Source organism: Bubalus kerabau, chromosome 1, assembly GCF_029407905.1.
Source record: "Bubalus kerabau isolate K-KA32 ecotype Philippines breed swamp buffalo chromosome 1, PCC_UOA_SB_1v2, whole genome shotgun sequence".
Taxonomy (NCBI): domain Eukaryota; kingdom Metazoa; phylum Chordata; class Mammalia; order Artiodactyla; family Bovidae; genus Bubalus; species Bubalus kerabau.
Window position 1 is genome coordinate 152,384,747 of NC_073624.1, and position 17,097 is coordinate 152,401,843.

General features: G+C 39.4%; 2 protein-coding genes across 4 annotated transcripts in view; one reads left to right on the plus strand and one right to left on the minus strand.

Annotated features, from left to right (window-relative positions):
• ECD (ecdysoneless cell cycle regulator) overlaps window positions 1–15,130 on the minus strand; it is a 28,744-nt gene extending 13,614 nt beyond the window's left edge. The window contains exons 1-9 of one of the 2 annotated variants that reach the window (XM_055535617.1): window positions 14,964–15,130; window positions 13,040–13,245; window positions 9,540–9,657; window positions 6,980–7,067; window positions 6,691–6,869; window positions 4,944–5,136; window positions 3,922–4,050; window positions 2,124–2,252; window positions 211–296 (exon numbers count right to left, since the gene is read on the minus strand). In XM_055535617.1, coding sequence (XP_055391592.1) covers window positions 211–296; window positions 2,124–2,252; window positions 3,922–4,050; window positions 4,944–5,136; window positions 6,691–6,869; window positions 6,980–7,067; window positions 9,540–9,657; window positions 13,040–13,244 — 1,127 coding nt within the window. In that variant the 5' untranslated portion in view covers window position 13,245; window positions 14,964–15,130. Of the gene's footprint in view, window positions 1–210; window positions 297–2,123; window positions 2,253–3,921; window positions 4,051–4,943; window positions 5,137–6,690; window positions 6,870–6,979; window positions 7,068–9,539; window positions 9,658–13,039; window positions 13,249–14,963 lie in introns of both variants that reach the window. The other variant, XM_055535609.1, reaches the window with a different exon arrangement.
• A 144-nt stretch (window positions 15,131–15,274) lies between these two features.
• Window positions 15,275–17,097, plus strand: part of FAM149B1 (family with sequence similarity 149 member B1) — a 50,030-nt gene continuing 48,207 nt past the window's right edge. Inside the window, exon 1 of one of the 2 annotated variants that reach the window (XM_055535632.1) lies at window positions 15,275–15,460. In XM_055535632.1, coding sequence (XP_055391607.1) covers window positions 15,414–15,460 — 47 coding nt within the window. In that variant the 5' untranslated portion in view covers window positions 15,275–15,413. The remainder of the gene's footprint in view (window positions 15,461–17,097) is intronic. The other variant, XM_055535642.1, reaches the window with a different exon arrangement.

The window sequence follows — 17,097 nt, forward strand, 5'->3', positions numbered from 1 at the left end:
GTGGTGGTGGTGGTAATGGCTACAAGTGCCAGAAAACTCCCGTAACAACACCTCCTCTCTTGACACCAGCTTCTTCAGTAGTCATGAGTCCTGCCATTAACAGTTTAAATATAGAAACTCCAACATGTGGAGCCATCTCAGGAGTAAGTAACTCCTTAACTTCTGGCAAGTTATCACTCTGCTGCCCTGTTTGGGTAGAGATAAACTCACCTTTCTGGCCGATTTACAGAGAGCTGGAAGTAGTTCTTGGCCATTTCTAGCCTTTCCTGGTACTGAACAGAACCTTCCATCAGTCCCTAAAAAAATAATAATGCCCATCAGAACCTGGTATAGATGGCATCATTAAAATAACCCGCTCACCAGCAACTTCCAGGGAGGCAGCATACAGTACTGTAATATATTGTACAAAAATCATGAGGCCTGACTCCTCGTCCTTGTTTTCTCATGGATGCAGTTTCTCCAAAAAAGGGACTAGGCTAAACATGATGGGACCTCATCCTTTTCACCATTTAAGGGCCTCTTTCCAATTTGGGAGGTTTTCTATCATTTTCTATTATTTATTAATAACTTGTTATAAAGAAACAATTGATTAACCAGCAACTAATTTATAAAGCAAAGTACAAATAGAGCTCAAAAACTAGCATAATCCTAACCTTAACTATCATTTCTACCTTTCACAGGTATGTTTATGATGGCATTTATGCGTAATACTTCTTTAACAATATACTCTAATATAAGCAGTTTTCCCTACCACTACACAATCTTTAAAATTATCATATTCTTAAGGACTTTTCTACTTCTTGGATGTTTCCTTAAAGTGTAGATTATTTAACATAAAGCTTCCCTGTTTGCAAGGCAGGAACAGAGGCATAGACGTAGAGGATGACTTGTGAACGTGGAGGGGAAGGAGAGGACAGGAGAAACTGAGACAGCAGCGCTGACACGTGTACACTGCTATGTGTGAAGCAGACAGCTACTGGGAAGCTACTGTTCAGCACCGGCAGCTCAGCTCTGTGCTCCGCAATAACCTACATGGGGTGGGGTTGTGCGGAGGAGGGAAGTTTAGGAGGAGGGGACATACATATACTTATATCTGATTCGGGCTTTGTACAGCAGAAACACAACATTGCAACGCAATTATCTTCCAATTAAAAATAATAATAAAATAAAGTGAAGGTTCCAAGTTTGAACTTCTGTATAATTCTTGGAATACAATGTCAAATTACTTTCCAGTTAAGGTTGCAACTATTACAATGTTATCAGCCATGTATAGGTGTACTATTTTCACTATATTCTCAACAGCACTGAATATCTTTCATATGCTTTTTACTCTTGTGTTAATATACATATCTTTACTATGTGTGAGAGTGATTATTTTAAGGGAAATTTACTAGTTCCCTTTTCGTAATTTTTTTTTTTTGGAGCATAGTTGCTTTATACTGTTGTGTACGTCATTGTACAGCAAAGTGAATCAGCCATACATCTCCATACATCCCCTTTCTCTGGGATTTCCTTCCCATTTAGGTCATATAATTTTTTAATCTATGTCTTTGCTAATTTTTCTATTTGGCGTCTTCATGTTTCCTTCATAGATTTGCACAAGTTATTCATCTGATATAAATAATAACTTTTACCACTTTGTATAGATGTTATTTGGAGAAGGCAATGGCACCCCACTCCGGTACTCTTGCCTGGAAAATCCCATGGACGGAGGAGCCTGGTCGGCTGCAGTCCATGGGGTCGCTAAGAGTCGGGCACGACTGAGCGACTTCACTTTCACTTTTCACTTTCATGCATTGGAGAAGGAAATGGCAACCCCACTCCAGTGTTCTTGCCTGGAGAATCCTAGGGACGGGGGAGCCTGGTGGGCTGCCGTCTATGGGGTCACAGAGTCGGAAATGACTGAAGCGACTTAGCAGCAGCAGCATCATAGATGTTATTAATTTTTCTAAAATATTAGAAACAGTTTGTAGACACTCCCTTATTACCACCAAACTAGAATGGTCCCCTTTAACTCTAGTTCTTACATTTATGTCACACATTAAATATGGACCTAACACTTTAGATCACTGGCTTGATTTTGCCTAGACTATACAGTTTAAAGAGTGCATAGTAAGTCCTACCTTAAAGTAATCATTCTTTTTCAGACTTTCAAGGAAGCCAGCCCAGAGTGGTGACGTAGTCACAAGGGATTTTTTGGAGTCAGAAAAATGTGGGCTACATTTGGAGCATAAGATCTCAAATCCATGAGCCTACATGGAAAAGACAGAATTTTTATTATTAGGTTACTTTCTTTCCATTTAACCACACTCAAGAACTAGGTGACTGGACATATGGGTATGTGAACATTTATACTACTCTTTAAATTTTATGAAAAAAATACGACTTTAATTCCAAGTTTCTTAATCTCTGCAGATTACTAAAAATTATAAAGGGGAAGCAAATAACAGAAAACAAAAAATTCTTATTTTCCTGAAAGAGATTTCTCTTCTCACTGATTAAAAAACTAGAAATTTAAACTTGCTTCTTGCCTGCTTAAAAAAGGTTGCAAAAGGTTTCTTGTCTAACACAATTATAAATGAATTAAGCATGGTCTTAGGAATAGTAAAGGGAGGGAATCACTTCATTATAAGAGTCCTTTGATTAAAAAATATAATAAATGCACAAGGCAAAATAATTCTAATAGGGAGCTTCCCTGATTACTCTGGAGAAAACTGCCACCAATTCCTTGCATATCCTTTCAGAAGTAATCTTTGCCCTCAAGCAGATATGTGTGCGTGTGCATACATATATCCTCCTACTTCATCCCCTTCATCACTAAATGGCAACGTACATACTGCTCCGAACCTTGCTTTTCTCTTAGTGATATTCCCTGGAGATGATTTCATACAAACATATAAATTTATCCATCCAACTTCATGGACAGACCATAATTTATCCAACTATTTTTCTACTAGTAGACATTTAAGTATTTTCCAGTCTTTTGCTACTATAAACAATGCTTTCACGAGTATCTTCATATGTTTTTGTGCAAAAGTAAAATATATGGAGGATAAATTTCAGGAAGTGAAAATGCTGAACAGCAGGGTTTGTGCATTTTAAATATTATGGAAAGTGATAAACTGTTCTAAGAGACTGAATCAACTCATATTCCTATCAGTAATGTTTGAGGGTACCTCTTTACGTATTTTTACAAACCTCGTATTTGTTATCAAACTTTTGGATACTTGTCAATCAAATGGTGAAAAACATTACTTTGTAGTTTTAAATTGCAATTCTTTTATTACGAGCAAGTGTCAACATTTTTCATAAAAATCATTTGTATTTCCTTTTCTCTGGACTATCAATGGTTTCTGATCATTTTTGATTGATTGCTACTATTTTTTTCACCTTGAATTGTAGCAATGCTATAGACTAGATAAAGCAACTTTTGTCATTTACTAGTTTTATTTTAACTCTTTGTCATTTAAACTGCAAAGATATTTTACTTTCTCCAGGTTAACTGTATTTTGACTATATTTATGGGTTTTTTCCCCATATAGAAATGTTTAATTTTTATATAATCAAATTTATCAATCCTTTATTGTTTCCAGTTTCAAGTCATGCTTAGGAAGGACTTTCTTACTCATATTTTCATAAATTTTCCTACGCTTTCTTCCAAATTTTATGGTTTTGTTTTTTTCACTTAAATATTTGGTCCAACTGGAATTTATTTTGGCATAGATGTGATAACTTTTTCAGCTGGACACACAGTTCTATCATCCCTTACAGAATAATCCACTTTGCCTTATTTCAAATACCACATCTTACTACATTCTCACATTAACAGAGTGTATTTCTAGATTTCTAAGTTGTGTCATTACTCTGTGAAGAGCCCTTTGACATTAAGGAAGAAAATTAAATTTTCTGGTTCAACTTTACCAACTTCATGCCCAATTCGTGGGCTCGGTACTGGGGATGACATGGAGGAGGCAGCTTGTATCCGCTCCGCCGGTCCGGCACAAACCTTTGTTGCACCAACTGTGCGTACAGACATTTAGTGAAAGTCACCTGGACATCGGGACACAAAATATGTGAGTCTCTTCCTGAAATTAAAATGCCTGACTATCATTTCACAGTTAACAACAATAACTTCATTTATGAGCTTCATATTCAGATAAATGCAAAGAAGACTCAACCTATTTACTGTCTACACTTTTTAGTAACAGCTTTACAGAGATGTAATTCACACACCATAAAATTTACCTTCACTGTCTATATTTAGTTGTCACTAAGGTAATTCAAATCATTAGTTACATTACACAGCAATTTTGGCAGGTAGATGGTAAAGAATAATTCTTAATTCTCTGGAGGAAATGAAATGTTTTATGCTAAGAAAGATATAATTGCTCAAACAGGGAAAATGTGGTCAGAAATAGCTAGGAAACATTGAGATATAAAATAGGAAGTCAGGTCTCTTATAGTCTTCCTCTTCTGGATAGGAGAAAAGAAAAAAATCAAAAATATGAAACCAGTCAATCCTAAATGAAATCAACCCTGAATATTCATTGGAAGGACTGCTGCTGAAGCTGAAGCTCCAATACTTTGGCCACCTGATGTGAAGAGCCAGCTCACTGGAAAAGACCTGGATGATGGGAAAGACTGCGGACAGAAGGAGAAGGGGGCAACAAAGGATGAGATGGTCGGATGGCATCACCAACTCAATGGACATGAGTTTGAGCAAACTCAGAGAGATAGTGAAGGACAGGGAAGCCTGGTGTGCTGCAGTCCATGAGACTGCAAAGTTGGACATGACTTAGCGACTGAACAATAACAACAAAAAGTCTATATTAACTTGCTATGAGGAAACAGAATATTCCCAATTTTTTCCTAGTGAACAATTAAAATAATGTTCAACATTCCTTTCAGTGAGAGAAACTAAATGACCAAGAGAGCTATCTTACCGATGTCATTATTCGTGTTTCAGGCAAGAATGTCTTGAAAATACGACAGGCCCGCAGGTCAATGGGGTCCCGGAGGTAAAATGCCTGGACTCCTGCAGCCACCAATCTGGGGCGCTGCTTCAGCACCGCTGCAATGCCAGCTGGGAGGAAGCAGTGTGCTTGATGAAGGGAGGCTTTAATTTTTTCTGGGTACCTGTGACAGGTAACATAATCACTTTTATTTTATGATATGACAGAGTTTATTTTCTTGGGCTCCAAAATCACTGAAGATGGTGACTACAGCCATGAAATTAAAAGACGTTTACTCCTTGGAAGAAAAGCTATGACCAACCTAGACAGCATATTAAAAAGCAGAGACATTACTTTGCCAACAAAGGTCCGTCTAGTCAAAGCTATGAGTAGTCATGTATGGATGTGAGAGTTGGACCATAAAGAAAGCTGAGCACCAAAGAATTGATGCTTTTGAAGTGTGGTGTTGCTGAAGACTCTTGAGAGTCCCATAGACTGCAAGATCAAACCAGTCCATCCTAAAGGAAATCAGTACTGAATATTCACTGAAAGGACTGATGCTGAAGCTGAACCTCCAATATACTTTGCCACGTGATGTGAAGAACTGACTCATTAGAAAAGACACTGATGCTGAGAAAGACTGAAGGCAGGAGAAGGGGACGACAGAGGTGAGATTGTTGGATGGCATCACTGACGCAATGGACATGAGTTTGAGCAAGCTCCGGGAGTTGGTGATGGACAGAGAAGCATGTTGTGCTGCAGGCAACAGGGTTGCAAAGAGTCAGACACAACTGAGCAACTGAACTGAACTGATGTAAATATCTAGGATTCTTATACCATTTACTTTCCTCTTAACATTTTATCTTGTCTTGGTTCATCTGGAGTGAGATGAAAAGAGTGACAACTCTCTTGTCACCCTTGGGAATTCCCTGGTGGTCCACTGGTCAGGATTTGGTGCTTTCACTGCCAGCAAAAACCCAGGTTCATTCCCTAGTTGGGGACCTAAGATTTCCATGCTGAGTGGCCAAAAAAATAATTGTTTAAAAAAGAAACTCTATATACTAAAGACTACGGGTAGGAAAAGAGAGAAAGAAAAAGTGAAAGAAATGGAAAATAAAGAAAAGGGATTAAGGTGATCCAATAAAAACAACAAAAACGTTACTACTATATTTTGAAAAGAAAATCAGAATTTATTCTCCTAAAAAATGGTACAAAGTGTACTGAAGCAAAGCTAAAAGAGATTATTATTTAATATTGTTAAGATCTGAATAATACTAAACATTTAATAAGTACTCAAATTTGAATGGCTGAACTAATACATTATTAGACTAAGGTGTTCTCTTCTGAATAGAACCTAACGTGCTCCAACTAAGTCAGAGAATCCCATATATACACCCAGAATCAGAGAAAAATCCTGAACAGATTGTGCTCACTCAGATTTTCATCTCTAAAGGTCCAAAAATTTTTATCTATGGATCTACATACTACTTGGCCACACTCTCTAAGGTAAATAAATGCAAAAACATTGGGCCTATAGCCTTCAAATGGCGACTAAAAGATACATCTGTTTCTTGATTTTAAAACACAGGAAGCTTAATTTATTGGTCAATTTCACAAAGGATGAACACTGACAATCAGCACTAATCTATGTGCAAGAAATGCTTAGATTCATCAAAGGCTTGAGCAACACGAAGTCAAAAGGCTCCTTGACTAGCAGTGAAAGTGTCAGTTTTCTTACCCTCTGATGCGTCTATTCACAGCAGCTCGTACAGATTCTGAAGCCAGAATTTTTTCTGGGTGTGTTGAGATTATACTCAGTGCTTGTGAAATTGTTGGGGGTGTGGTAGGTAACCAGGATACTGTTCCAGATTTCTTTGGTGCAGGAATAATGCACAACTCCCCTTGGTGGAAAAACACCTACAAAGTGATATAGTTTCCATACTTGGCATTGACAAAATCCAGATACATATGAAAATGATGCAACATGGTTTCACCTTTATAAATTTTCTAAACTTGGATATACTTACCCTGTTGGCACTATTATCAGGATCCAACCATTTAGGGAGAAAGTCAGCAGCTTCTATTAACAAGAATTCACCGTCATTGTCTTCAATCCTAACGCAAAAGAAATTTCAACTTTGAATTAAAAGAAGTACATATTTGCTAATAATCAAAACAGATCTGTTCTAATACATTTTTGCCCTAATCTTAGTAAATAAATATATGAGTATATACCATAGATTTCTATAATTATGTAGATTTCTATGATTAAGCAAAATGTTTTAAGATACCATTAAGTACTGAAGGGAGTCTCTAAAATTGTAAGGAGGAATTTGAGAGTGATAGGAGAAAAAAATAAGTACATAAATAAATAGCAGTAGAAAAAAATGTGAAAAATATACCAAGTCTTGGAAAAAAGAAAAAAATCACATACAGCCAAGATTAGGAAAACCTTTATGGAGGAAGTACTATTGGGCCCTGAAAGATACTTTTGTTTTGCCTCATCTGCATCACTTTTTAAAAATTTAAATTTCTGAGTATGTAATACAGTCACATGATTAAAACTTTTAAAAAATACATAAATAGTTATACAATGAAAAAGTCTCCTTGTTATTTTTGTATCTATATGCCCAACCCCTCCACCATTGTTACTTCCTGTTTATCCTTCTAGAGTTTGCTTATGTGTAAAGTAGTCAGTAGGAATATAAATGTTTTTCTTCTCCTGTTGCACGGAATTGTAGCATACTATATATATTGTCCCAGATTATTTTCACTTTTAATGGGTAGAGATACAATATATCCAGAAAAGGAGAGATGCTCTGGGGAGTGGGAACAGCATAAGCAAAACTATGAAGGTGGCATTTAAGGTAGAGATTTGAAGACTGACAAAAACAACAACAAAAAGGACTAGAAAAGCACAGTTATATCATTTTGTGAAGAGCTTTAAATGTTGGCAGAATCCAGTGAGAATGAGTTTAATTTTATAAACAAAAAAAATGAAATGTTTTAGAGTAGGGAAGTAAAATGGTTTGAGCTCTACTTTAGGAATATTAATCTGGCAGACACAGAGAGGAAAAATGTCCTTCTTTTTCTAATTAAAAAAAAAACAAACTGACAAGATGGTAGATGCTTATTAAAAGAGCTTTAGAGGCCTAGTGGGTAAGTATGACCCACCACTGCATACATAAGTATCAGAATCAGCATATGAAAGGCACTGGCCCCTCCTTATTACCCTAGTAAAGAAATAAACTACCATATTTGTGCCTGTTTATTGAAAATTCTACCATTTATTTAATAAGTATGGCTACCTATTTGTAGGTGTGGTAATAGTAGTGTTGCATTATCTCTTAAGTTTACATCCTAAAGTATTTAAAAATCAAATGGTATAATATTGGAGGTTTGTTTTAAAACACTCTTGCTTCCCTGGTGGCTCAGTTGTTAAGAGTCAGTCTGCCAATAGGGAGATCTGGGTTTGATCCCTGATCCGGGAAGATTCCATATGCCACAGAACAACTAACTTGGGAATGACAGAGAATTATCAGTTCCTATAATATTTTAAAAACTGAATTACAATGCATTATTATCTACTTTGCTTCATATCCATACAATTGTTCACTGATGTCTCTTTAAATTTCTTCTGTCTATAGTTTCTCAAAAAAAAAAAAAATAGAGCTTTAGAGGAAGACATAGAGAAATCTGTGACATACACACACACACACACACACACACACACACATATATATGAATTTCTTTTTAAGACACAGAAATTTGATAGTGATTACTTTTGGGAAATCAGAGCAGTACACCCTTTTGTATTGCTTGAATTTTATTTACCATGTGTATTTGTTCTTTCATAACAAGAATAAAAAAAAATAAGAGAAAACCTAAGCTAAGCAGGTTTTGTGTGAAATTTTTTGGAAGTTAAATTCTCAGATGATACTTTAATTCTTCTTTAAGAAAAGGAAGTCACCAGCAAAAAGGAAGAAAACATAGAAATCACATTTAAAATCTACATCTCAAATCTGTACAATTTCCACCAGCTACAGAAAAAAATATTACTAAATGGATAAAAATGTAGTCATTTTCAATAATAGAATTCCTTAAGAATTACTATTTTTTGGTAAAGCTGGCTTCTTTAATTTTTTTAATTTTTATTTTTTAATTGGGGAAAACTGCTTTACAATGTTTTGTTGGTTTGTGCAGTACAACACAAATCAGTCATAATTACATATACATATGTGTGTGTGTGTGTATGTATGTGTGTGTGTATATATATATATATATATACACACACACATTTCCCTCCCTCTTGAGCCCCCCTCCCTTTCCCTTACCCCATCCCTCTAGGCCATCACAGAGCACGAGGCTGGGTTCCCTATGTTATACAGCAACTTCCCACTATCTATCTATCTTATATATAATAGTGCATATATGTCAATGCTACTGTCTCAATTCATCCCATCCTCACCTTCCCCCACTTTAGCCACAAGTCTGTTCTCTATAGCTTCATCAGTGCCATTTTCCTAGATTCCATACATATGCATTAATGTGATACTTGTTTAAGAATTATTAATAAAACTGTAATACCTTGCTACTAACTCTGGAAATTCTTTTGTAATTTGCTTCACTATATAAACAATAAACCATTCATCCTCAATGTTATCCCCAAACTTTGTCATGCCAAATATATGAGCAGGAACATCTCCTAAAAACAAGAGAAAAGCAATGATATAATCAAATAAATTTATCCGTTCAAATAAAAGTACAAGCAATCATTCAATTAAAAAAACTGTTATTGACTGGCTATGCTCCAGGAGTATGGCCATATACTGGGAGCTGGGGTTGCAATCCTGAACAAGATATAAGAAGCTTACTCTTGAAGAGCTTAGAGTCTGGACAACAGGAGATAGACAACCAATCACAAAACAAGATGATGAACAGAGGTATACACTGAGGGCTACGTGGTCATAAAGTATGTGATATCTGAGCTATGCGCCTCTGGAGGAATGACCACAGTAGGCTTTCCAGAAAGAGAGAACACGTGCATGTGTAAAGGCACAGCAGCATGACAGATGATTGTGTGTTCTAGGAGTATTAGCAGAAATTTTCAAACAAGTGCATTATCCAAAAACATGTAGAACTTAAATAATATACTCAGATAGCCAATGGGTCAAAGAAGAAGTCATAAGGGGAATTATAAAATATTGGGAGACTAATGAAAACCAGGGCTTCCCTGGTGGCTTAGACAGTAAACAATCTACCCACAATGCGGGAGACCCAGGTTCAATTTCTGGGTGGGGAAGATCCTCTGGAGGAGGAAATGGCAACCCACTCCAGTATTCTTACCCAGAGAATTCCATGGAAGAGGAGCCTGGCAGGTTACAGTCCATGGGGTTGCAATGAGTCAGACACACAGCTGACCAACTAACACTTTCACTTTAACACTTTCAATGAAAACCAAGACAACAAACCAAACATATGGGGTACAGAGAAAGCAGTGCTAGGAGGTACTTTACAGTCATAAAAGATCTCAGGTCAACAACGTAGCTTTATACCTTAAGGAACTAGAAAAAGAACTAAACTCCAAGCTAGAGGAGGGAAATAATGAAGATTAGAGCAGAGATCAATGAAATAAAGAATAGGAAAACAATATTTTAAAAAATCAACTAAACTGAGTTGGTTTGTTTAAAAGATCAACAAAATTGACAAAACATTAGATTAAGTAAAACTGACTCAAATAGCTAAAATCAGAAATGAAAGAGGGAATATCACAACCTATGCCACAGAAATAAGAATTATAAGAAAACAGAATGAACAACTGTATACCAACAAACTGGATAACTTAGAAGAAATGCATAAATTCCTGGAAATATACAACTTATCAAGACTGGAACACACAGAAGAAGAAAACCTGTACATATCTATTAAAGTAAGGAAAGTGAATTAATAATCAGAAACTTCTCAACAAAGAAAAGCCCAGGACTAGATGACTTCACTGGAAAACTCTACCAAACATTTAAAGAAGAATTAACATTAAAAAAAACAAACAAACACTGAGGAGGAGGAAACATTCCCAAACTTATTTTATGAGGCCAGCATGAGCCAACAAAACACTTGCAAACTAATTCAACAACATGTTAAAAGGATTGTACACCATGACCAAGTGAGATTTATTCCTAGAATGCAAGGGTGATTTGACACAGGAACACCAACTAACGTAATATACCATATTAACAGAATGAAGGTCAAACAAGCATGCTGCGGAGTGTCTCAAGAGTTGCCATGGCAAAAAAAGCGCCACACAAGTGGGACAAACTGCCCATCAGCTCCTCTCCCTGCTCCAGACCGCCAGGCTTCTTCAGCTAGAGAAGCTCCAGTTAGAGTGCCTTCATTTTTACCTACCTTACATATTACGGGCTTCCCTTGTGGCTCAGCTAGTAAAGAATCCTCCTGCAATGAGGGAGACCTGGGTTCAATCCCTGGGTTGGGAATATCCTCGGGAAAAGGGAAAGGCTACCCACTGGAGAATTCTCTGGCCTGGAGAATTCCATGGACTGTATAGTCCTTTCACTTTACATATTAAAACTTCAATTTTAATTTCATCCAGAAGCAATGCAGAACAGTTGCACGGTGTTAGGAGAGTGACATGATCAGATTCGTTTTACAAAGGTAACTGTCAATACCGTCAGGAACTGGAGACATTGGGACCAGAGAGATTAGTTAGGGGGCCTCAGTAGTCTTCCAGATGAAGAGGGCCCAGACTGTAGCCAAACAGATGTGAGAAAGGGTCAGATTTCAGGGGTAATAACAGTAGGATTTAGTGCTGTGGAACATGGTGAAGTGAGGATTTGAGGATGATTTTGAATTACTAACAAGCTTGACTACTAGGTGGATAGTAATACCATTAAGCAAGACAAGAAAACACTGTGTAAAAATTATTTTCGAGAAAAAAGATAGGGAATTAGTTTTGGCTGTGTTATGCTAATGGGACAGTGTTCTTGCCAATAAGTATCATACATATCAGTGATAAGGCATTCAATAAAATTAATGTTTTACATTTGGCAACTGCTAGCCAAAAGGTAGGAGAAGGCAATGGCACCCCACTCCAGTACTCTTGCCTGGAAAATCCCATGGACGGAGGAGCCTGGTGGGCTGCAGTCCATGGGGCTGCTAAGAACTGGACACGACTGAGGGACTTCACTTTCACTTTTCATTTTCATGCATTGGAGAAGGAAATGACAACCCACTCCAGCGTTCTTGCCTGGAGAATCCCAGGGACGGGGGAGCCTGGTGGGCTGCCGTCTCTGGGATTGCACAGAGTCGGACACGACTGAAGCAACTTAGCAGCAGCAGCAGCAGCCAAAAGGTAACAGAGAAGCACTAAAATGAGCCCGAATGAAGGAATCACCAGATGTTAGGCTCCTGATATGAAATAAGACCCCACAGAGGTTGTTGTTGCCTGAGTAGAGCCTTGGTAAGTTATCCATGACTCACTTTAGTAAAGTTATAAGAAATGAGATGACAAAGTGCCATTATTTGGCCACAGGTCAGGCCTCAAGCACTGACAATACAGGGAAGCAGGGAAGGAATGTCAAAATGCTTCTGTGTGGAAAAGAGTGCTTACTTAGCTCAATCATTTCTCTTTATAAGCCAAGCAGAGCCACTCTTAGACCCTTAGCAAAACAACTATTTGAAAGAAGGCAGCCTAGTAAGCACACCATCAAGACCGAGGAATACAGAGGAACAGCTGAAAGAACTATGGTTAAAGAAGCCAGCCTGGACCTGTTTAGTGTAGGTACCTAGATATATGATGGCATAGTAAAGTTTCAAAGAAAAGCCATGGCTTGATAATGTTGAGTATATATTAGTTCCTAAGATAATGACTGTTAGAAAGCTTTCATCAACATGAATTTTTAAAAAAAATTTTTAAGTTCAAGAGCTTAACTGAATTTCAGCAAATACCATAAAAGTTCAGGATATAAATCTCCTGACAACACTGAATGAACTGTGGACTATTACACATCACTGGTGTCAGAATGACATCAAGAGTCACATGTATCAAAGCAAAATAAGCAAAAGAACCTTACCTTTCCCAGGTTTATATTTGAGATTGAAAGGCTGATTCTGCCAAATATAGGGGACCAGCATAGGTGCAAACTGGGTCATTATCCTCTCAATGTACTTTTGAAGGATCTCTCTGTGTTCTTCTGGGTCCCCTGGTTTATCTGGTATCAGGAACAGGCGATACTCTACTGTGTCTTCCACTGTAGCAAACTTCATATTTTCCTCCATTCTTCTTTGAAAGTTACATTTAAAGTTTCAATAATATAAACCATATAGAATAATGTAGAAGTAATATCCTAGTCCCTGAACTATGCTAGGCAATTCCATTAACATTGTTTCCCCAAATTCAATGATTCACATACCATCATCATGATTTTTGCATTGACCACATACCAACTATGGTAACACTTATTTAATATTCTTTTAATGACAGTTTTATACTTATATTAAAAGAATTTTTAATATACAATAAATGGAAATCCAATACCACATTCCCAAACTAATAAATAAGCATTAAGAATAAAATAAAAAAGGTTTGCCCTTGCATTATCAGTGGTGCGTATAACACACGTTTGGAAACACTGCAATAACATCTTTTGAAACACTATCAAAAGTCCCAGGTCTGCCGAAAGTCCCAGTTGTGTTCTGGGCATTTCATTTTCTCTTTCTGTGGCTTTTCCCTTAATTGTAGAATGAGACTGTTACCTATCATCTCTATAATCCTTCCCTAGTTAAATTTTTAATATTTAAATGTTCTTAAGCACAATCTCCCTTCCTCTGCAGAATTTAAGTCTTTCCCATTGTGTGGGATAGAGGAATTCAAAACTACAAAACATTCATTCCTATCATTTCACCCCCAAATAATCTGCCCATGGCTCTTGATCTTACAACTATCTGTTCTAAATTTCCCCCCTTTTCAGGTTTCAGAGGGTATAGCTCTGGGATATTAGGAGGTGGTGAATAACTATTTTCTAAAGGTTTTGCTTACATACAAAAGTACTAGTTCACTACTGTTGCCAGGAGAGGCTTGGTACTGAGAAGGCAACGGCAACCCACTCCAGTACTCTTGCTGGAAAATCCCATGGATGGAGAGCCTAGTGGGCTGCCGTCTATGGGGTCGCACAGAGTCGGACACGACTGAAGCGACGCAGCAGCAGCAGCAGAGGCTTGGTAAAAGAAAAAACTGCGCTGGATCGTCCACTTCACGGCTGCAATTCGATTTTCAGACTTGTTTTTCTAACGGATTAGTAAAATGAGGTCCAAAGGAACTTGCATCTTCTATCCAGACATTCTTTCACTGCAGACCGTCCAAATTATCATTTGGCCTTTTAACCCAAGTGCCTGAGTGCTAAGTCGCTTCAGTCGTGTCCGATTCTTTGCGACCCTATGGATTGGGAATTCATGGGATTCTCCAGGCAAGAATACTGGAGTGGGTCGCCATTTCCTTCTCCAGGGGATCTTCCCGATCCAGGGATCGAACCCGGGTCTACCCCACTGCAGACAGATTCTTTACTATCTGAGCCACCAGGAAAGCCTTATTATGAAGAATTTCGTGACAGGGCTGAAGTGAAGTCTTTCAGTCGTGTCCGATTCTTTGCAACCGCATGAACTGTAGGCTCCTCCGTCCATGGGATTTTCCAGGCAAGAATACTGGAGTGGGTTGCCATTTCCTTCCCAGGAGATCTTCCTAATCCAGGGATTGAACTCGGGTCTCCAGCATTGTAGGCAGACGCTTTACAGTCTGAGGCACCAGGGAAGTCCTCTAGAGACAGGGCTAGAAGGGACTTTTGAGACCACGCAGGCTAACTCCACACTGTATATATGAGAAAACTGGGAGCATAGCAAGAGGAGCAACCAAGCACCAGAGGCCTGGCTTGGAGTCTAGGGGCTCTTTACTCAGACTACGCTCTCTCCTTCACCCAACAAAATGAAGCAAATTCCGCTTACGGTTCTGGGCCTGGGCCTCTTCGGCAAGTCTTTGTTGCAGCACCTTTCCTCAGTCGTCTCTCCTACCTAGTGAGCTGGTGGGGAACTGCCAGCAGTAGACACAGCCTGGCCCAGGATGAGTCCACACGTTCGTCTGGAACCAGAACCAGAGGAAACTCCGAAAGTCAGAAACGACTCAGCCTCGGAACCCCGGGCCGTCGTCCCGATGCACGTCGGCGGAAACATTAGGCGAGTGCTCCTGTGATATCGTCACTTCCGCCCCCACAGGCAAGCCGGAAGACTAGGGAGGTGGGGACCCTGGGAAAGTGGCGAACTGGAGTCTAGGAAACGGGGCGTGACGGGGCCGGAAGGTGGCGGGAGGGGGCCGAGCCGGAGCGGGCGCGAGGGCCAGGCTTGGAGGCCCCCACCCTGGCTTGTCCGCCCCCGCCGAGGCTGAGGAGGAAGAGGAGGATGACCTCCAGATACACTAGGAAGGCGGTGCCACAGAACTTGGAGTTGTGAGTGAACTGCTCAGCTACTCCAGCCCGGGCCGGGGGGTGCCGAGGAGGGTCGCAGGCGCGCTGGGGACCCTTCCTGCCCAGTCCCTTGCTCCTTTTACCTTTCTCAGTGTGAGGGGAAAGAAAATCTTTGTAATTTTCTCCTACCAGCTTTGCCGGACGTTGGCCCTTCTGTTTCCTTCTCCAGCTAATAAGAGCATGTTACTTGTGCTGTCCCAGAAACTTGGTCTGTTTGGCCTGCACTTCTTGAGCTTAGGGACTTGGGTTTCCTAAGGCATTTTGTAGTTTCCACGTGTCTCATGCCCCAGTGTCAATGGCCATTGACAACTAGTGAAGCTGTTAATAGCTGAATGCTACAAGAAAGTTGAATACGTCTGGTGCCAACCGAAATGCAAAGCTACTTATATGCATTAGCTCACAACTCTTATCAATAAGGATACCAGATAGGAACTATTATTATTTTGCACAGATAAAGATCTCAGGTTTAAAGGTTGTAGCATGCCAGAGATCACACGGCCAGAAGGTGGTGGAACTGAAATATAAACCTGTTGTCTGATTTTGAAGCTTGTGGTCATAACCATTACACATAACTGCCTCCCCACCTCTGCAACTTAGTGTCAGAATCCTTGAGAATCAGTTTTGCTTTTGAGACTTCAGAGAGCAAGTGTGCTGTGTGCTAAGTCACTTCAGTCTTTTCCAACTCTTAGATACCCTCTGGATCACCATAGAGGCTCCTCGGTCCATGGGATTTTTCCAGGCAAGAATACTGGAGTGGGTTGCCATGCCCTCCTCCAAGAGATCTTCCCGATGCAGGGATGGAACCTGGGTTTCCCATATTGCAGGCAGGTTCTTTACCATCTGAGCCACCAGGGAAGCCCAGAGAGCAAATATTTCTGGCTTAAAGACCCACCTCCCACCCCTAGTGAAATGTTGTAATTTAGGAAGTAATGATAATGTCATACATTTGTTAATACTTTAGACTACCCTGGTGGCTCAGACGGTAAAGCGTCTTGCTTACAATGAGGGAGACCTGGGTTGGATCCCTGGGTCAGGAAGATACAAAGGAAGTGGCAACCCACTCCAGTACTCTTGCCTGGAAAATCCCATGGATGGAGGAGCTTGGTAGGCTACAGTCCATGGGGTCGCAAAGAGTCGGAAACGACTGAGCGATTTCACTTTGACTATACTTTCAAAAATACTTTCACATCTTCATTCTTGTTACCACTCTGTAAGATGAGTATGATTATCTTAAGTTTTTCAGCAGATGAAATATAAGAAAGGTACATATCTTAAGATTATATAACCAATAGGTTTTGAGCTTGGGCTTTTCAACCCCAAATACCAATTTTTTTTCTTCCACGGAACTGTGTAATTTTAACAACCATACATTTATTAACTATTACCTATACAGAGTAATCGGAGAGGGCAATGGCGCCCCACTCCAGTACTTTTGCCTGGAAGATCCCATGGACGGGGGAGCCTGGTGGGCTGCAGTCCATGGGGTCGCTAGAGTCGGACACGACTGAGTGACTTCACTTTCACTTTTCACTTTCATGCATTGGAGAAGGAAATGGCAACCCACTCCAGTGTTCTTGCTTGGAGAATCCCAGGGACGGGGAAGCCTGGTGGGCTGCCGT